At 32.8% G+C, this 16,968-nt stretch overlaps 1 protein-coding gene across 1 annotated transcript in view; it reads right to left on the bottom strand.

Moving 5' to 3' along the window:
* The window catches only part of LOC145287716 (uncharacterized), a 640,174-nt gene that overhangs the window by 571,334 nt on the left and 51,872 nt on the right, over positions 1-16,968 (bottom strand). The window contains exon 7 of the mRNA XM_080135469.1: positions 5,286-5,410. Within this exon, the coding sequence (XP_079991595.1) occupies positions 5,286-5,410 (125 nt within the window). The remainder of the gene's footprint in view (positions 1-5,285; positions 5,411-16,968) is intronic.

The raw sequence follows: 16,968 nt of genomic DNA, 5'->3' as shown, positions 1-16,968 counted from the left end.
AATTTTTAAACATAAGTGTGACAAACCAACAAATATAATTTTAAACATAAGTGTGACAAAAGAACATAAAGTATTATTTATAAATAGTTCTGATAGACCTATATATTTTTTTTAATTTTCACTGTGACAGAGAAACGAAGCTATTTTTCTTTAAATAATCATTGTGATAAACCGTGGATTATTACTTTTCAAGCATCAGTATAATAGACCAGTAAAAATTATGTTTACGTGTGAAAGACAAACTAAAATTATTAGCTACCATAAGTGTGACAGACAAATGAAAACAATTTTTTAAGTGTTATAGACCGACAAATATTATTTTTAAACATAAGTGTGGCAGACCATTTTTTTTGTAAAAATTAAGTGTGATAGACCTATTTTTAACATATGTGTAACAAACAACTAAACTATTTAAAGTAACTAAATGTGATAGACTGTTGAAAATTATTTTAAAACATAAATGTGATCGACCAACAGAAATTATTTTTTAAAACATAAGTGTGACAGATCGACGAAAATTATTTTTAAATATAAGTGTAACAAACATAAAAAAATATTTTTCTACATAAGTGTGATTGTCCGACAACAGTTTCTTTTACACTTAAGTGTAATAAACCAAGGAAATTTATTTTTAAATGTGTGTGATAGACCAACAAAATTATTTTTCAAAAATAAATGTGATAGACCAACGATATTATTTTAAAAATTAAATATGATAGACCATCGAAACTTTTTTTTAAATGTGATAGACCATTAAAAATAATTTTTGTAAACATAAGCGTGATAAAGCAACAAACATAATGTTTTAAAACGTGTGATAGACCAGGGAATATTATTTTTAACATCTATATGACTGACCAAGAAAGGATTTTTTAAATAAATGTGAAAGATCGTCGAATATAATTTTAAAGCAAAAATGTGACGGACCAACAAAAATCATGTTTTTTTAAATATGTGTGATAGACTGACAAATATAATATTTTAAAACATACATTTGATAGGCCTACGAAAATTACAAAAATGCTGGGGGTTCATATCAGAGACACATAATAAAAACTATGATAATGAAGGTGATACATTCATAACAATTATGGATACATTTATTACAGAGCTGAGAGATATGATGGGTACAGTTCTTTTATCATATTATAATACGGAGCTGAGACATTTATGCAACAGTTCTTATTAATACAGATAGAGGGGAGATTATTGATGATGGCGGAAGGGACACATAATACTTTAAGGGAGTCATACAAAGTTCGTTTACAAGATAATAGACAAAACACCTGAACCTTTTCCTTTTGGTGGAATGACGACGGGCGATGACAACCGTTTACAAATATGATGGTGATTCTTTATTCATCCAGCCGGTTGAGTGATGACTCTAGAATTCAAGCTTGTATGGCTACATGGTCTCTCTTCCACCCCCTTCGCTTCTAAGGGGAATCAGCACCCAGTCTGACCGACTCTCTCTTAGCATTCTCTCTAGCTCTCTGGCCCTATCTGTAACTGTCTCTAACTTCAAACCCAGTCTCAATATATTGGTAATCTCCTTTCGTCAGAGGGATGGTGAAAAACTCTAACTCCCTCACGTTTCAAATCACACGTGCGCTTTGCACATGCATCTACACGCCTCTGGTAAACAAAAGAAATCCATAAATTGAATTGCATCGTTTTAAACCTATTTTTTAATCATTATTCTGGGACTCGTATTGTTCATTATTTTAACTGAGATATTGAATACTCAGTTATTTCTAAAAGAATGAACAATCGACTGCATTCCTAGAATTAAATATCTATTATCTTTAAACACTTGTCTACTGGGTTCGATTCTAACTTTTTCCAAATATCATTTTCAAACTTATCTAGTGTGCTTTCTTGCTTAATGGGGTCTGTCCCTTTTCATAAGAAAAATAATTAGGTGTGATAAACGGTCTAAAAATATTTTTCTAAGCATAATTGTAATATACCAGCAAATATTGTGTTTGAAAACATAAGTGTGACAGACCAATTAAAATTATTATAAACATTAGTGTTATAGACCAACGAAAAACATTTTTAAAGTGTGATAGCTGACGAATTTAATTCTTAAACATGATATTATAGACTTACACAACATTTTTGAAACATAAGTGTGACAGACCAACGAAAATTATATTTGTACAAAATTATACTTGAACAAAAGTTTTACAAACCAAAAAATTATTTTTTAAACAGAAGTGTGGCAGACCAACAAATAAAATGTTTAAACATAAGTGTTACAGACCAACAAAAATTATTTTTTAACATAAGTGTTACAGAACAAGTAATATTATTTTTGAACATAAGTTTACCAGACCAACGGCAATTGTTATATAAATATAAGTGTCGAAAATTATTTTTTAAAAATAGTGTGACAGCCCAACAAATATATTTTTAATGTAATTGTGACGGACAAACTGAGCCATTTTCTTAAATAAGTGTGATAACCCGTTAAAAATAATGCTACAAGCATAAGTATGACAGACCAATAAAATATATTTTAATACATAAGTGTTAAAGACAAACAAAACTTGTTTTAAACATAAGTGTGACAGACCAACGAAAACTGTTTTTGTAATTATTGTGATAGACCCAGAAGTATAATTTTTAAACATAATTGTGACATACCAACGTAATTGTTTAAAAAAACAATGGCATCGACCGAGGAATAAAATGCTTTAAATATAAGTGTGGAAGACTAACGAATATAATTTTTAAACATAAATGTGAGATACAAGCGTAAATTATTTTTTAAAATATGTGTGATAGGCCGACGAATATAATTGTTTAAACGTAAATGTGAAAGACCAAATAATTTTTAAGTGGGCTAAATCATTGAAAATTATTTTTCAGTCATGGATGTGATAGGCAAACAAATATTCTTTTTAACATACGCGTCATGTTTTAAAATATAATGTGTGACAGACTGTTTTAAAATATAATGTGTGACAGACTGTTTTAAAATATAATGTGTGACAGACTGTTTTAAAATATAATGTGTGACAGACTGTTTTAAAATATAATGTGTGACAGACTGTTTTAAAATATAATGTGTGACAGACTGTTTTAAAATATAATGTGTGACAGACTGTTTTAAAATATAATGTGTGACAGACTGTTTTAAAATATAATGTGTGACAGACTGTTTTAAAATATAATCGTGACAGACTAAGGAAAATTATTTTTGAAATTAATTGTGATAGACCAAATAATATAATTTTTAACCATAAATGTGACAGATTAACGATTTTTTTCAAAACACAAGTGAGGCAGACTAACGAAAATTATTTTTAAACATACGTGCGACAGACTAACGAAAATTATTTTAAACAACATAAAACAACAGACTAAGGAAGATTATTTTTAAACATAAGTAAACAAACTAACGAAAATTATTTTTAAACATACACTGCTGATCAAAAATTTAAGCCTACTTAAAAATCGTTAAAAAAATTTTTTTAAGGATAGATTTTAAACTCTCCCGACTTAAGGTTACCAATACTACAATCTAAAAGATTATGGAAACAAAAAGCTGCATTCCAAAGATGTATTTATTAAATTTACATTTTTATTAAATTAGGTTTCTTACACATGATCAAAATTATAAGACCAGAGACAAAAATTTTATTAAATTGTATAAAAAGTGTATGAAAAGTGTATGAAAGCATTTAACAATCAAACTTAATAATGAGTTCTGCCTCCACTGTTTTTGATGACTTCAAAAATGCTTTGGAGCATGCTAGAAATCAGGATTTCCATTAAGGTGCGGGAGATCCTGCACCAGTTTCTGAAGATGGCTTCACGACATTCATTTTTTGTTGAATATTGTTTGTCAGTTTGATAAACCACTCTTGTCATCCATCCCCAAACATTTTCAATTGTCATCCATCCCCAAACATTTTCAAGTCCGGTGAGCATGCAGGATGTCCCAAGAGATGCACACAATTTTATTGTAGAAAGCTCAAAGTCCATCTTGCAGTGTGGATTGCAGCATAAACCTGTTGGAATAGCCATCCATCTCCCCACAAACGATGACCCTCCATTATCAAAAATGCTTTTTGTAACATGCTAACATAATCAGCTGCTGTCTGACGACTCTGCACCACCTGGAGCTCCATCGCCCCTCTGTAAGAAAATGCACCCCATACGATTACGGACCCTCCACTACTATGACGTGTGGAAAAAATTTAAAGTGGCATGTTTTTGTCATGCCAATATCGCTGGAAGCCATCAGGACCATCTAAATTGAATTTTTTCTCATCAGAAAACAAGACTTTCTTCTATTTCTCAACGTCCCAGGTTTAGTATTCAGTACCAAATCTTAAGCGGTCCACTTTGTGACGTGGAAGCAATCGAGGAATTTGTTTACGCTTTTTATTTACCATGACTTTTTGCTGTAAGTGTTGTCTGATGATTATTGGACTGCAATCAGCATCTTAATCGCCTTAATTTGACTAGAATAAAATCCTCGGTCATTCATAACAACCCGTTCGATTCTCCTACACGATGCAGGAGAAATTTAGGGGGGGGGGATACCATAATTCTCAGTGTTCTTTAGAAAGTTGGAAATAACAGTTTTACTTCGATTTACCTTATCTGCTATCGCTCGCTGTGACAAACGTTGCTTATGGAATACTAGGATTCGAGAGCGCTGAACTTCGGTTAGTTTTTTTTTTTGCTTTAGGCATGGTAACACCTTTACAGTGATTGCTAATCTCTAACTGAATTAAAAACATTAGAAGTACCATAAATCTAACAATTTATACCCCTAATCTTATAATGTTGATCATGTGTAAAAAGCCTAATTTAATAAAAATGCAAATTTTTAAATAAAATTTTTGGAATGTACCTTTTGTTTCCATAACCTTTTAGATGGTAGTATTAGTAACCTTAAGTCGGAACAGTTTAAAAGCTATCATTAAAAAATTGTTTCTTTTTAAAGATTTTTAAGTTGTCTTAAATTTTTGATCAAAAGTGTTCGTGTGAAAGAGCAAAGAGTAAAATGTGAAATTGTGTCAAAATCGGATTAGCTGTGTAGAATCCATAGGAAATGAACTCACACATACGCACACACACATACACACACACACATACAGAGACACAGTTCCTTTAATAAAATAGTACAGATTTATATTAATCGTAGATGTCATCGTGGATATACACAAAGACGCATATCGTCGTCCAAGATGACATTTACCGAAGCCAAGAACCACGCCACAAATGTCGTTTGTTTGTGAAAAGCAAGAAAGCAAAATGTAACTTACCTCCATTATAATCCGATATCCTGTAGGGACCTTTACGCTAAGCTGGCACCATTGATTTCTAAATACCGATGCATTCACAGAGATTTTGTCACTGAGGGAATTGTAGAAGTAACTACTGAGATTAGCTGCAGTAAATTACAGGATAAAATAATGAATAATAGAAAAATAGAAAAATAAAAAGTATATAAAATAAATTTACAATTTTAAAAAGCAGAACAACGCAGAGATGTAATAATTAGACTCACACTGAAGCAACTTAAGATATAATGGTGGAACCAGCTATGTAGTTTCACTTTATTGACTCTATACATGTGTGCATATGTACAATCATATTTTATACACTGCGTGTCAAATTATTAACGAGATAACATCTTTTTTTTATCAATTTCAGAAACTTACCGCTAGTTTCGTATCAAAAGCTTCAGAAACGCTGGGAATGCTGAGTTGCGCGCACTGTGAAATTTTCGTACTGTCCCGCGCGATGCAAACAACTTGCCATCATAATTGCTGAATCCACGGCATTTGAGGTGTCTCAAATTATTAACAAGGCAGTTTGTTTCGTCAATAAAATGGGTCGTAAAGGTGGTTTGAGTAGTTCCGAAAAGAGTACTATTACGGAACAGATAAAACTACCCTCTAAATATCGGAAATGATAGGAAGGTACCATGAAACTCTGAAAAACGTTGTCAAGGGCCCTACAAAGGCACGTAAGAGAGCTGATAAAGGTAAATCTAGAATTGCTTCACACCATTCTCTACTCCGATTAAACGTGAAGTTGTTAAGAACCCTGGGCAGATAAGTCGAGAATTTTTTGACATAGCGGGATTGAAGAATGTTTATAAAGTACTCGATATCACCTTCTGAAAAAAGTAGCAAAGTCTGTTAAGCCTGTGATAAGCCCCCATTAAAGCAACATCACATACAAAACCGATTGACATGGGAAGAGGACAACATGAAAACGGATTTTCCAAAGTTTTGTTCACGGATGAAGTGCATGTCACTCTTAATGACCTTGCTGGAGCAAGTGATAGGTCCTGGATGGACAACATTGTCATCAGTGTTTAAGGCGCCAACAAGGTGATGGTGGGATAATGATTTGGGCTGGGAGGTACTTTAATTGGCCCATGGAGAGTCCAAGACGGGGTAAAAATGACGTCAAATGCTTACATAGCTTTTCTGAATGAGCACTTTGACCATGGCTGAAGAAACAACGGTGAAGTTCAGAAGAATCATTATTTTTATGCAGGGTAATGCTCTCTCGAATGCAGCAAACAAAAGCAAAGAGTATTTGCAACAACCGGTGTTCTCTGGGCTAGGAAGATGGAGTGGCCTGCGAATTCACCATATTTGATTCCAATTGAGAACCTTTGAAGTATCATGAAGCGACACCTTTATGCAAGTGGACGCCAATTTAAGAGCAAAGATAGTTGTGCGATACTCTCCAAGAGATATTGCGAGAAATAACTGTTGACAAAATCACAAATTTGACTAATTCTATGGACCAACGTCTACAGGTCATTCATAAAAAAAATCGTATATCCACTACTATTTATGTAAAAATAGAAATTGCTATGCAGTTATTGTGTTCTAAGGATTTTTCCTAGTTCATTTAATGTTTAAAAATTATTACAATAAGCAAGTTATGGGTATATTGTGTTTTCCTCAACCTCGTAAATAACTTGACACACTGAAATCAACAGATATTCCTATCTTCTGCCATAACTTCGCAAATACTGCTTTCAATACTTTCATTTTCTGACTAGAGTAGCTGAATAGTATTGTAAGCACTTTCTCAAAGTTTCATGGATTTTTAATCACTCGTTCCTTAAATATTTGAAAAATGTAAACTCGTTAATTATTTGATACGCAGTATATATACAGTTGTGCCCGATATTATTCATACCCCCCTTGAAAATTGAGTTTATTAGGTGTAACTTTTGTAAGAATTTATTGTTTACGTCCATATTGATACATATTCTTAATAAACCTCTTCTGATCATTTTCGTCATTTTAAAATCTCGGGATACTTGTAATAAAAGAAATATACAGCTATTTATAAAATCTGCAATGTTCAAAAATAATCATACCCCCTTATTTTTTCAGTATTAATCGAGTTTCTGACTGTTTGTTTTCTGTTTGATTCTTATTTTGAATGCTTTTATACAACCTTTGATTAATTTCATTTCGTTTTTTGCATTTTTCAGAAATTAAAATGATATCAACTGAAAACCAATAAAAGAATAAAAATTATTAGAATGGGGAAGAAAAAAGAGCTTAGTAATGATCTTAGGACTAAAATTGTGAATTCACATAATGATGGTTTAGGTTACAAGTCAATTTTCAAGAAATTTGAGGTCCCTACAGCAACAGTACAGAGCATCATCAAAAAATTCCAGAGCCACCACACAACAAACAACTTGATTGGTAGAGGAAGAAAAAGGAAACTGTCTGCTAGAGCCACCAGGAATATTGTAAGAAGTGTTAATGCAAATCCAACCACCACTAATAAGGACATTTTAGAAAATCTGGAGTCTTCTGGCATAAAAATATCAAGGCAAACATTGCAAAGGACTCTGCATGAAAATGGTCTGAAAGGAAGAAGACCAAGAAGGACTCCATTGCACACCGGAAAACACCTTGCAGCACGTCTAAAGTTTGCTAGGACCCATGTGAATTCTCCAGAGTCCGTTTTCTCAAGTATTTTGTGGACTGACGAAACAAAAATTGAATTGTTTGGCCATATGGATGCTTCTTACGTGTGAAGGAAGAAAGGAGAAGCTTACAACCCAAAGAACACCATACCCACGGTGAAACATGGTGGTGGTAGCCTAATGTTTTGGGACTCCTTTTCGGCTAGTGGTCCAGGTAGTTTGGTCAAGATAGATGGAACCATGAAGAAGGAGCAATATTTGGAGATACTCAAGAAAAACATTAGACAGGATGCGGAGAAGCTCGATTTAGGACCAAACTGGGTCCTTCAACAGGATAATGATCCAAAACATACTGCCAAAATAGTCAAGAAATGGTTTGAGGATAATCAAATTAATGTTTTGAAATGGCTTAGCCAGAGTCCCGACCTGAACCCTATCGAAAACCTCTGGCACATATTGAAAACTGAGGTTAAAAAGCGGAAACCTAGAAATTTGAGGGATTTGGAGAACTACTGCATTGAAGAATAGTCAAAAATCAGTGTTGATGCTTGTAAAAACCTTGTTGATAAATATCCCAAACGGTTACAGGCAGTTATTAAGAATAAAGGGCATGCTATTGACTATTAGTAAGAGAGGTATGAATAATTTTGAACTAGTGCCATTATTGTTTTTCTTTGTATAATGTTTCAAACTTGCATAATTTATTTATTTGTTGAGTTTAAATTAAATGCTTATGCTTGATTTATTGTTTGAAATCCCTTTAATATTGTCTACCTTCTGGTTTGAGCAATATTCTTATAGAAATCTCAAAGATCCGAGGGGTATGAATAATATCGGGCACAAGTGTATATATATATATATATATATATATATATATATATATATATATATATATATATATATATATATACAAGACTGATAAATTAAAAAATGTATCCATTTTAAATGTGGAAATTGATGAATCGCACAGGTAAGAAATTCATTTTTATAGTATGAAAAGGTTAGTAATTGCAATTAAGAATAGAAAACTGGATCAAATGTTTGAAACATGTATTCTTCCTAAGATTACGGGTGGTGGTGTTTTATCAACACTGCTGGGGAGCCATGATGTAATATACTGTTTTGTTTTTAAATCCCCGAAACAGTGTTTCATGGTAAACAACTGATGATCCCTTGAAAAATAAATTATTGGTATTATAGTAAATTCGAGAGCGAGTTGATGCAGTGATTGCAGGTGATTAAATGACTTACTGACTAGATGGTTTTCTAACGAATGATAAAAAATATTTTTGTATAGTTTTAAAGGTTAAAAACTTCCAAGACTATATATATATATATATATATATATATATATATATATATATATATATAGTAATTTATAAAATATATATGGCGATTAAGCTACACTGAATATTCGGCGTTTCATCCACTCTAGGATTCGTCAGGCTTATGCGCGAATTCTGTGGTTCGCCATATACATTTTATAAATTACTAACTAGCTCTACCTACGTATTGAGCACTTTTGAAGTAAATACTTAAAGTTTACGCATAAATCTATACTTTCGTATATTAATTTTATGTAAGTAAATTAAGTAGTTATATATATATATATATATATATATATATATATTATAACATTCTACATGTTATATGTTCTTATGCTCTTACTTGGGTCAGGTGATCAGGGTGTGTATCTGTGATGCTGCATATTTTAGAAAGTCTTTCATTCGTCAGACGTGTGTTTGACTTTCAAACGTTCGTGGTGAATCTTTATATAGATCGAGGTGAATCTTAATATAGGATAGTACGATGAAGTGGAGAGAAAGTGCTAGGTAACGTATTCGAAATGTGACATCTAACGATAAATACATTAGCATCGAAATAATGGGATGTCAAAATTATTAGCAACTTCTCTACTCTTTTGGTTTTGAAAGACCTAAGTATAAAGATCATATATATCCCGTACCCTAATGAATATAATCTCCCTATTAAATGGACAATTAAATCTATATGCATTAGTATATATCTTTATATTGTCGTTTTCTTCTTTTCCGTCTATATTTATATGTGTGTGTGTGTGTGTGTTCGTATTATTGCTATCTACTCGAAAGTATATATATACTACAAGATGTACACGGCGTTATTCGGTATTAAACGTAACGTTAAATTCCTTCAAATATAAAGTAAAAACAGAAAAGAAACTGAGACATGTGCATGTGAGTATTATTTTTTATAAACAGTTCACTTATTGTAAGTCCAAAATATTCGACCTGTGATCGAAACCAAAACCTTAGGGCAGTGAGTCAAGCACGATAAACATTAGGCCAACTATCTTTTAAAACTATTTTAAAACCTACTTATTCGTAACATAATCAACCTCTTATGTGAACGATTCATGCAAGCGCATTTGTGAAACAGTTGAAAAACAGATAAAAATTCGATGATCCTCCACGTAACGATTTTTCAATATTTTCGTATGAAAACTGTTTAAAAAGTTTTCCACATGTCTGAATAACCGTATATATAATTTCAAATCGGCAGATAAAAAATTTGTTTAGTATATGGGTTGAGAAGTGTTCTCATACACATTCCAATAATATATATATATATATATATATATATATATATATATATATATATATATATATATTATTGGAAGTATTATTTAAACAAAGCCAAAATGTGTCAGCCAAAGAGATATTCTTGACTTGATGAGGTGATTTTCCCTGGCAGGGTGGTCACTGAAACATGTTTGCATATGTGTAGCCATTAGTTATCACATCCAACACACACACACACACACACACATATATATATATATATATATATATATATATATATATATATATATATATATATTAGCTATAATTAACGGTTCCGATATCCTGTTAAATTGTATTACTTTGTAATTCATTATTACCAAACTAACATTTTGCTTCATTGTGCCATGGTCCTGGATATGGCGTTAAACTATATCCGATGTTGAGGCCCCAGCTTGCAGGCCTTAGGGAGTGTGGAGCCACCCTTTAATTGCCGTTGATCCCAGGTCCACTCTGACCCGGAGTGGTAGTACCTGTTAGGGTCCCAACTATGGGTTAAATAGAATACGACTTAAAAAACAAATATACTATATTAAAAAATCGTTCTTCAAAATCACCAGATTCGGCATTAAATAACCTGAAAAGGGTTTATATGCCGTAAAACAAAACAACCAATCAATCATTGTGTCATCTTACACTCCATATTCCTTCTCTGTCTATAATTTCTACTTTGTCCAATAAGACTAGAGGGTTTCCCTTTTTAATCCATATATGATCAGCCATACCCGAATTTTCCAATATCTCCCGGTATTACAACATTGATATTCATCTAATCTTACTTTTAATGGATAACATGTCTCGCCTTTATATAGTTCTCCACATTTGCTTGGAATCTCATACGCACACTTATTAGTAATGATTTATTGTGTAGGAATCTTAACTTTTGTATTTATTTAATTATTATTTTGCCTGTCAGTGGTCGCTGGACGTGTCGAGCAACGAAGGTGAAAGGTGAACGTTAGGGTTGACGAGCTAACAAGGTGATGCGCGTTCGCATCTCTCCATGATTTCTGTTCGTCTTACCTCTAGCTTTTATTGACAAATTCTTTCTTTATTCAACCAGAGGTCAATATCTGTGTACAAGTTCGATCTGGTTTTTCTTTGCTTTCTATGGTCAATATGTGTGTACAAAACTCGACCTGTTTTTGTTGTGTTTTGTTTTTGCTGTTTTGTTTTTGCGAGTTTTTTTTTGTTTTGTTTTTGCTAGCCTGGATTTGTGTGTGTGTGTGTGTGTGTGTGTGTGTGTGTGTGTGTGTGTGTGTGTGTGTGTGTGTGTGTGTGTGTGTGTGTGTGTGTGTGTGATCTTTATATTTTTTTATCCATTAATTGCATAAGATGTTTCTGGAGATTCGAATCACTCCTGAATACTATCCTGATATAATATAGATTACATATTCTTAGAATGTTTCTGTATCGTATACACGCTGTGGTGAGTTTTGAGTAGTGTCATTTTGTCTCTCGTACAGATTCCTTAAAGCTGATATCATTCTTTCTGAAATAATGTCGAAGGTTATATCGAACGAAAAGTTGTGAAAATAGAATTCAAGATAAGAATAGTAATCCGAAAAATTAAAATCATACGAATGACCAAAAAAATTCAGAAAAGTATTATTTTTTTCAGTAACCTGAATAAAGTATTGATGTAAACAAAATTTAATATTTTTCTCTTAATAGATATTTATTTTTTATTCGTGTGCTGGAAATGTCCTCTCAATTATCAAATATTTTCTTTCTTAGAGACTTATAAGTTTAAACGTTGATAGGCAGAAACCAGAAGCTCATAGTATCAACGTTTTCTGCCCAACTCTCTTCTTGATATTCATCAATGATTTCCCAAATCACATTTTAGGTCATACGCAGACATTTATGCAGATGACACCACAATCTATGGTAACACTTCAAAGGCTGCCAATGACCAAGATCTTTCTAATTCTCTTTCTTCTGATCTTGAACACGTGGTTGGGGAAAAGGTTGGTTGGTTAATTTCAATGCATCTAAAACCAAACTTCTCTCTTTTTATCATAATCGCTCTAATTCCCATCACTCCCCAATTGAAATTAGTGGCCCTCGTTGTTGAAAAGCCCCATGTCCTGGCAAGATTCTGAGACTGCCTTAAACTTCTGATCTGGAATGAAACACATACATCAAATATGTTGCCAAGATCGCTGGCAAAATGTTGATATCATTCTACGGCTCAATTAGGTATCTCACTGCTGATGCACTCCTTTATCTTTATAAGAGTGAAGTACGTCTAAAGTGGAATACTGTTGCCACATCTGGGCAGGGGCTGATCGACGCGTCCTATATTTCCTTGATAGAGTTCAAAACCGGCTTCTAAACCTAGTATGTGATGTATTTTATCTTCCTTGTAGCCTCTTTCTCATGGAATAGACGATGTGAACCTGTCTATGCGCTTTTGTTATTTTTATAGCAGGTGCTCGTCTGAGCTCTAATCTATGACCCCTTACCAAACTTTCACAAAAAACACTCAATTAGTTACGGCATGGCATCTTTGTACCTGTTTTTCAAGTATTTCAATAATTCCCAGCACTAGTACCAATTCGACAAAAATACCCCTGACAAACCCGTCAAGCCTCAAAATCTCAACCTACACTCTAGAGATCCGTAAAGCTTCTACTCGAATAGCTTTTCCCCCTCAGACTACTGTACTTTGAGATTCCTTCCCGGGACCCTGCTTCCAATACTGTACTGATATGCAAAAATCCAAGCGTAATGTCAACAGAAATCTCCATGCCCAACTCCATAAATAGCACCTTTGCAAATGTGGTCCCAAATAGTAGTCCCTCACAACTCAATTGTTCTGTGCTTAGTTTGGAGTGAAACGACAATAAAAAAATATCAAAACTTCAAAAAATCTTGATAAATGTATATTTGCGCATGCATAAAAACACTTTAAGTCGACTTACACCTGCAAAGTTCTATCTTTTTCAGATTTTGACCAGTTAACAGCCATTTTACCGCCTAAAATCCAAATCAAATTTATTCCAAAAGTCCATTCTCTTATATATCTATTTCGAGTTTGTAGACCAAAAATTGACAGAATAGTTTGGTAGAGACTATTTCCCACGCAGACAGAAAGTTTACCTTAATATATATATATAAACGACCGATCCACAAAGAATGCAATTATTTGGCCTATGACGAATGTACAGATGTATAACGATTTTTTCAATTTTGACCTCTTTATGATGCCTTAAAACTATTTTTACTAGGTAAAGGCCCATAAGAGAACAGTCCATAAAAAAATCAATCATTTGATGCCTCGAGCGCCACTCGGCAACTTTTAGTTTCGGTAGAGATAGTGTTTGAAAATATTTAGGCAGACAGACAGACAAATAGACACGTAACCTATTATATATTAGACTACCGAGAGGGTGCCCGGCTTTGCCGGTCGTAGAATACGTATAAAAGTTATATTTTAATTTGTCCAGATTTCGTATATATTATTATAGAATCGTGAATTCAAAAGTAAACTAAAAATATTTGGGTGTAATCAGCTAGTATCGAAAACGAAAGCCAAACTGTAGAATTCAAAGCTGGTGACGGTACCACTGAACTAATGTGACACGCATATGAACAGATTTAAAAATAATAAAATAAAATAAGAAGAATGTATAAAATATACAACGATATTTTTCAATTTGGACACCTTTTTTAACGCTTAAAAACTATTTTCACCAGCTAAAGACAGTCCATAAAAATCCAATCATTTGCGACTTTTAGTTTCGGAGAGATAGAGTTTAAAACTATGGAGACAGTCAGTTTTTTTATTGGAATGGTTCTTTTTAATTTTGTAGTTTAAGTTATAGGACTGACAGAATACAAATCATCCTCTTCCTCCATTCCTCCTATCCTTTTCCTTTCGTTATTGTCATGTATTAGTGTCTCGGAAAACGCTGGAAAACGCCTAGGTAATCGTCGATTATAAGATCGACTATTATAATTATAAGTTTGATATTATGTTAAGAAGTTATTATTATGAAAGAACATTATTATGATTATCAGTATGAAAATTAGATGGTGTTACAACGACAAATAAGGTTTATAAGTTTTTCAATGCAGTTGAAATCTTAGAAACAATAAAGAAATGAAGAGTTATGTCAAATACATTAACAATAAATTTGGTGAATAAAACTTTAGTCAAAAAGTCACATGTTAAAAGATGTGAGTTGAATTACGTCAGATTAAAGATTAATTTAACCCCAAAATAAGTATTATTCTCCATTTCCATTGTAAAGTTATCCATGCATATTCTTGGCCCGTCATGAATTATAATTAAATGTGCATACACACACAACGAACTATATATACACACGTCATATAGATGACTGTGACACGTACATACAATCGTATATACACTCTGTATACGCACATTCATTAGAATATTTTATACCATTAAACGATACATGAATTTAGATATGTATAGTTGGGAGGTTGGACGTTGTCCGGGATTGAATAATGATAAACGAATGTTTCACACTTCTCTATTTTTATTTTTATTAAAATGCGTGAAATTGCTCGGGAGAAAGCTTCACATGTCTCCATGCAGTAACTTAGTCCAAAATATATGTTATTCTACATTGCACTCTAGAGAACCTACTGTTTCTTTGATTAAATTATTTTATAGAAACTTCTTTCCAGTAAACGAAAAAAAAGCACCTTAAGAAATTTACTTGTGGTGTTTGCACCTACAGACGACGTCATGCAAAATAAATAAATAAATAAAAACACGTAAACTTTCAAGCCTTTAAATTTCTTTACAGTTAATGAAAAATAATTAAGAAAATTACGTGCGGAGTTTGAACCTACAGACCACGTCATGCAAAATAAAAGAAAAAAAAACACGCTATCAACTTACCCACAGTAGAATTTTCACTGCCCGTTGTTCTATCAGTGTTGCTTAGCGACGACATAAAAAATGGCTTTACTGATGATAGATAAATCAAAATAACGGTTTCGATTATCGGTAATGATCGGGGAGGGACTTAGACAAAACTAAACTTAAATCACTCCCAAACTTATACACTAAAGTTCAGTAAATTTTTATGAAATTCTGTTTCGATGTTTCGGAGTCTATAAGGAACAAACTCACACATCCACATAGAAAGTTGCATTTATATAATTGTAGAGGTAGAGATATACACTCGGTTATATATAGACCCCGCCGCGTTATTCTTATCCTTCTTTTATTCCTCCCCCTCATCATCATAGATTTAACATTTGTTTTACAGTATGGTATGCGTTGAACTGCTTAAAGAAATTCACATCCAACCTATTCTATCTCTGGCCAGGTATATGTTTAGCATTCTTTTCCTCGAGACATCTTTATAACTTCCTGTCATTTGCTCTTTAGATTTCCTGTGTGAAATAAACTTATTACCTTAACTGTCCTACATCTACTAAGCTAATGATAATTATTTCAATCCGCCCACATTGGTTTTAGATATTAAAGACATATCGGTTTTATTTGGGCTATTTAATATCGAAACATTTGATATAAATTATTCAATTACGAGGTGCCTTCAATAAGTTTGCAGTCTTCTTTTGTATAGGCATTTAAAATTGACGTAGACACTTCAAAATTCAGTATGTTATTGCTATACATCTTATTAGATGATTGACCAATTTTGTATGATTTCTAGTTCAAATGAAATGCAATTTGGAAATGATGGCACTTTAGAAAAACGAGATGCAATAAAATTAAACTTAGAAAAATGCCATGGGAACTATGGTATTCTTCAGACTACTTTTAGATCATCTTACATAAATCGAGGATCAGGTTTTAAGTGGTATAAGAGATTCAAGGAAGGTAAGGATTTTGATGGATAATGAGATATGTGGGAGAACTAAGGAAGTCAGAACATCAGAGTTGATTAGCAACATAAAAATTTTCATATATAAGGACCATCGTGTATCTATAAAAACAATAAGTGCGTAGTTTGACGTCAGCGTGAGAACTGTACACACAAATATTCGCGAGGAACTGAAGATGCACGAATTCACCAATCCACAACTCTATCTTTGTCACAGATATTTGACAAAGATGCCCAACAAGACAGTTCTTCACCCTCCTTAAAGATAAATCTCAAATTGCTTTACTTTTCGTACGCACATACGCCAGTTTGTTATGATGTAGTGTGTTCTCTTATAAGTGGATGTTACGTATATATAATCATGTTTGTTGCACTTCTACAAAGATGCGTGCTGCTAATGATGATATACACTCTGCTTGTTTTAGCAGTCTTGACAATCAAACACGAATACAGTTTCATAAGCAAAACTGTATTTATTCATTTTTTTATTTTTATTATTTGGCCTGTCAGTGGTAGTAGAACATGTTGAGCAAAGGTGGATAGTGGTAGGGGTTTGGGGTTGGCAAGATAATGAGATGACAATCGCACTCCTCTCTCT

Source organism: Euprymna scolopes, chromosome 11 (genome assembly GCF_053919585.1).
Source record: "Euprymna scolopes isolate OS-2025 chromosome 11, ASM5391958v1, whole genome shotgun sequence".
NCBI lineage: Eukaryota > Metazoa > Mollusca > Cephalopoda > Sepiida > Sepiolidae > Euprymna > Euprymna scolopes.
This window is presented reverse-complemented; position numbering and strand designations above follow the sequence as displayed.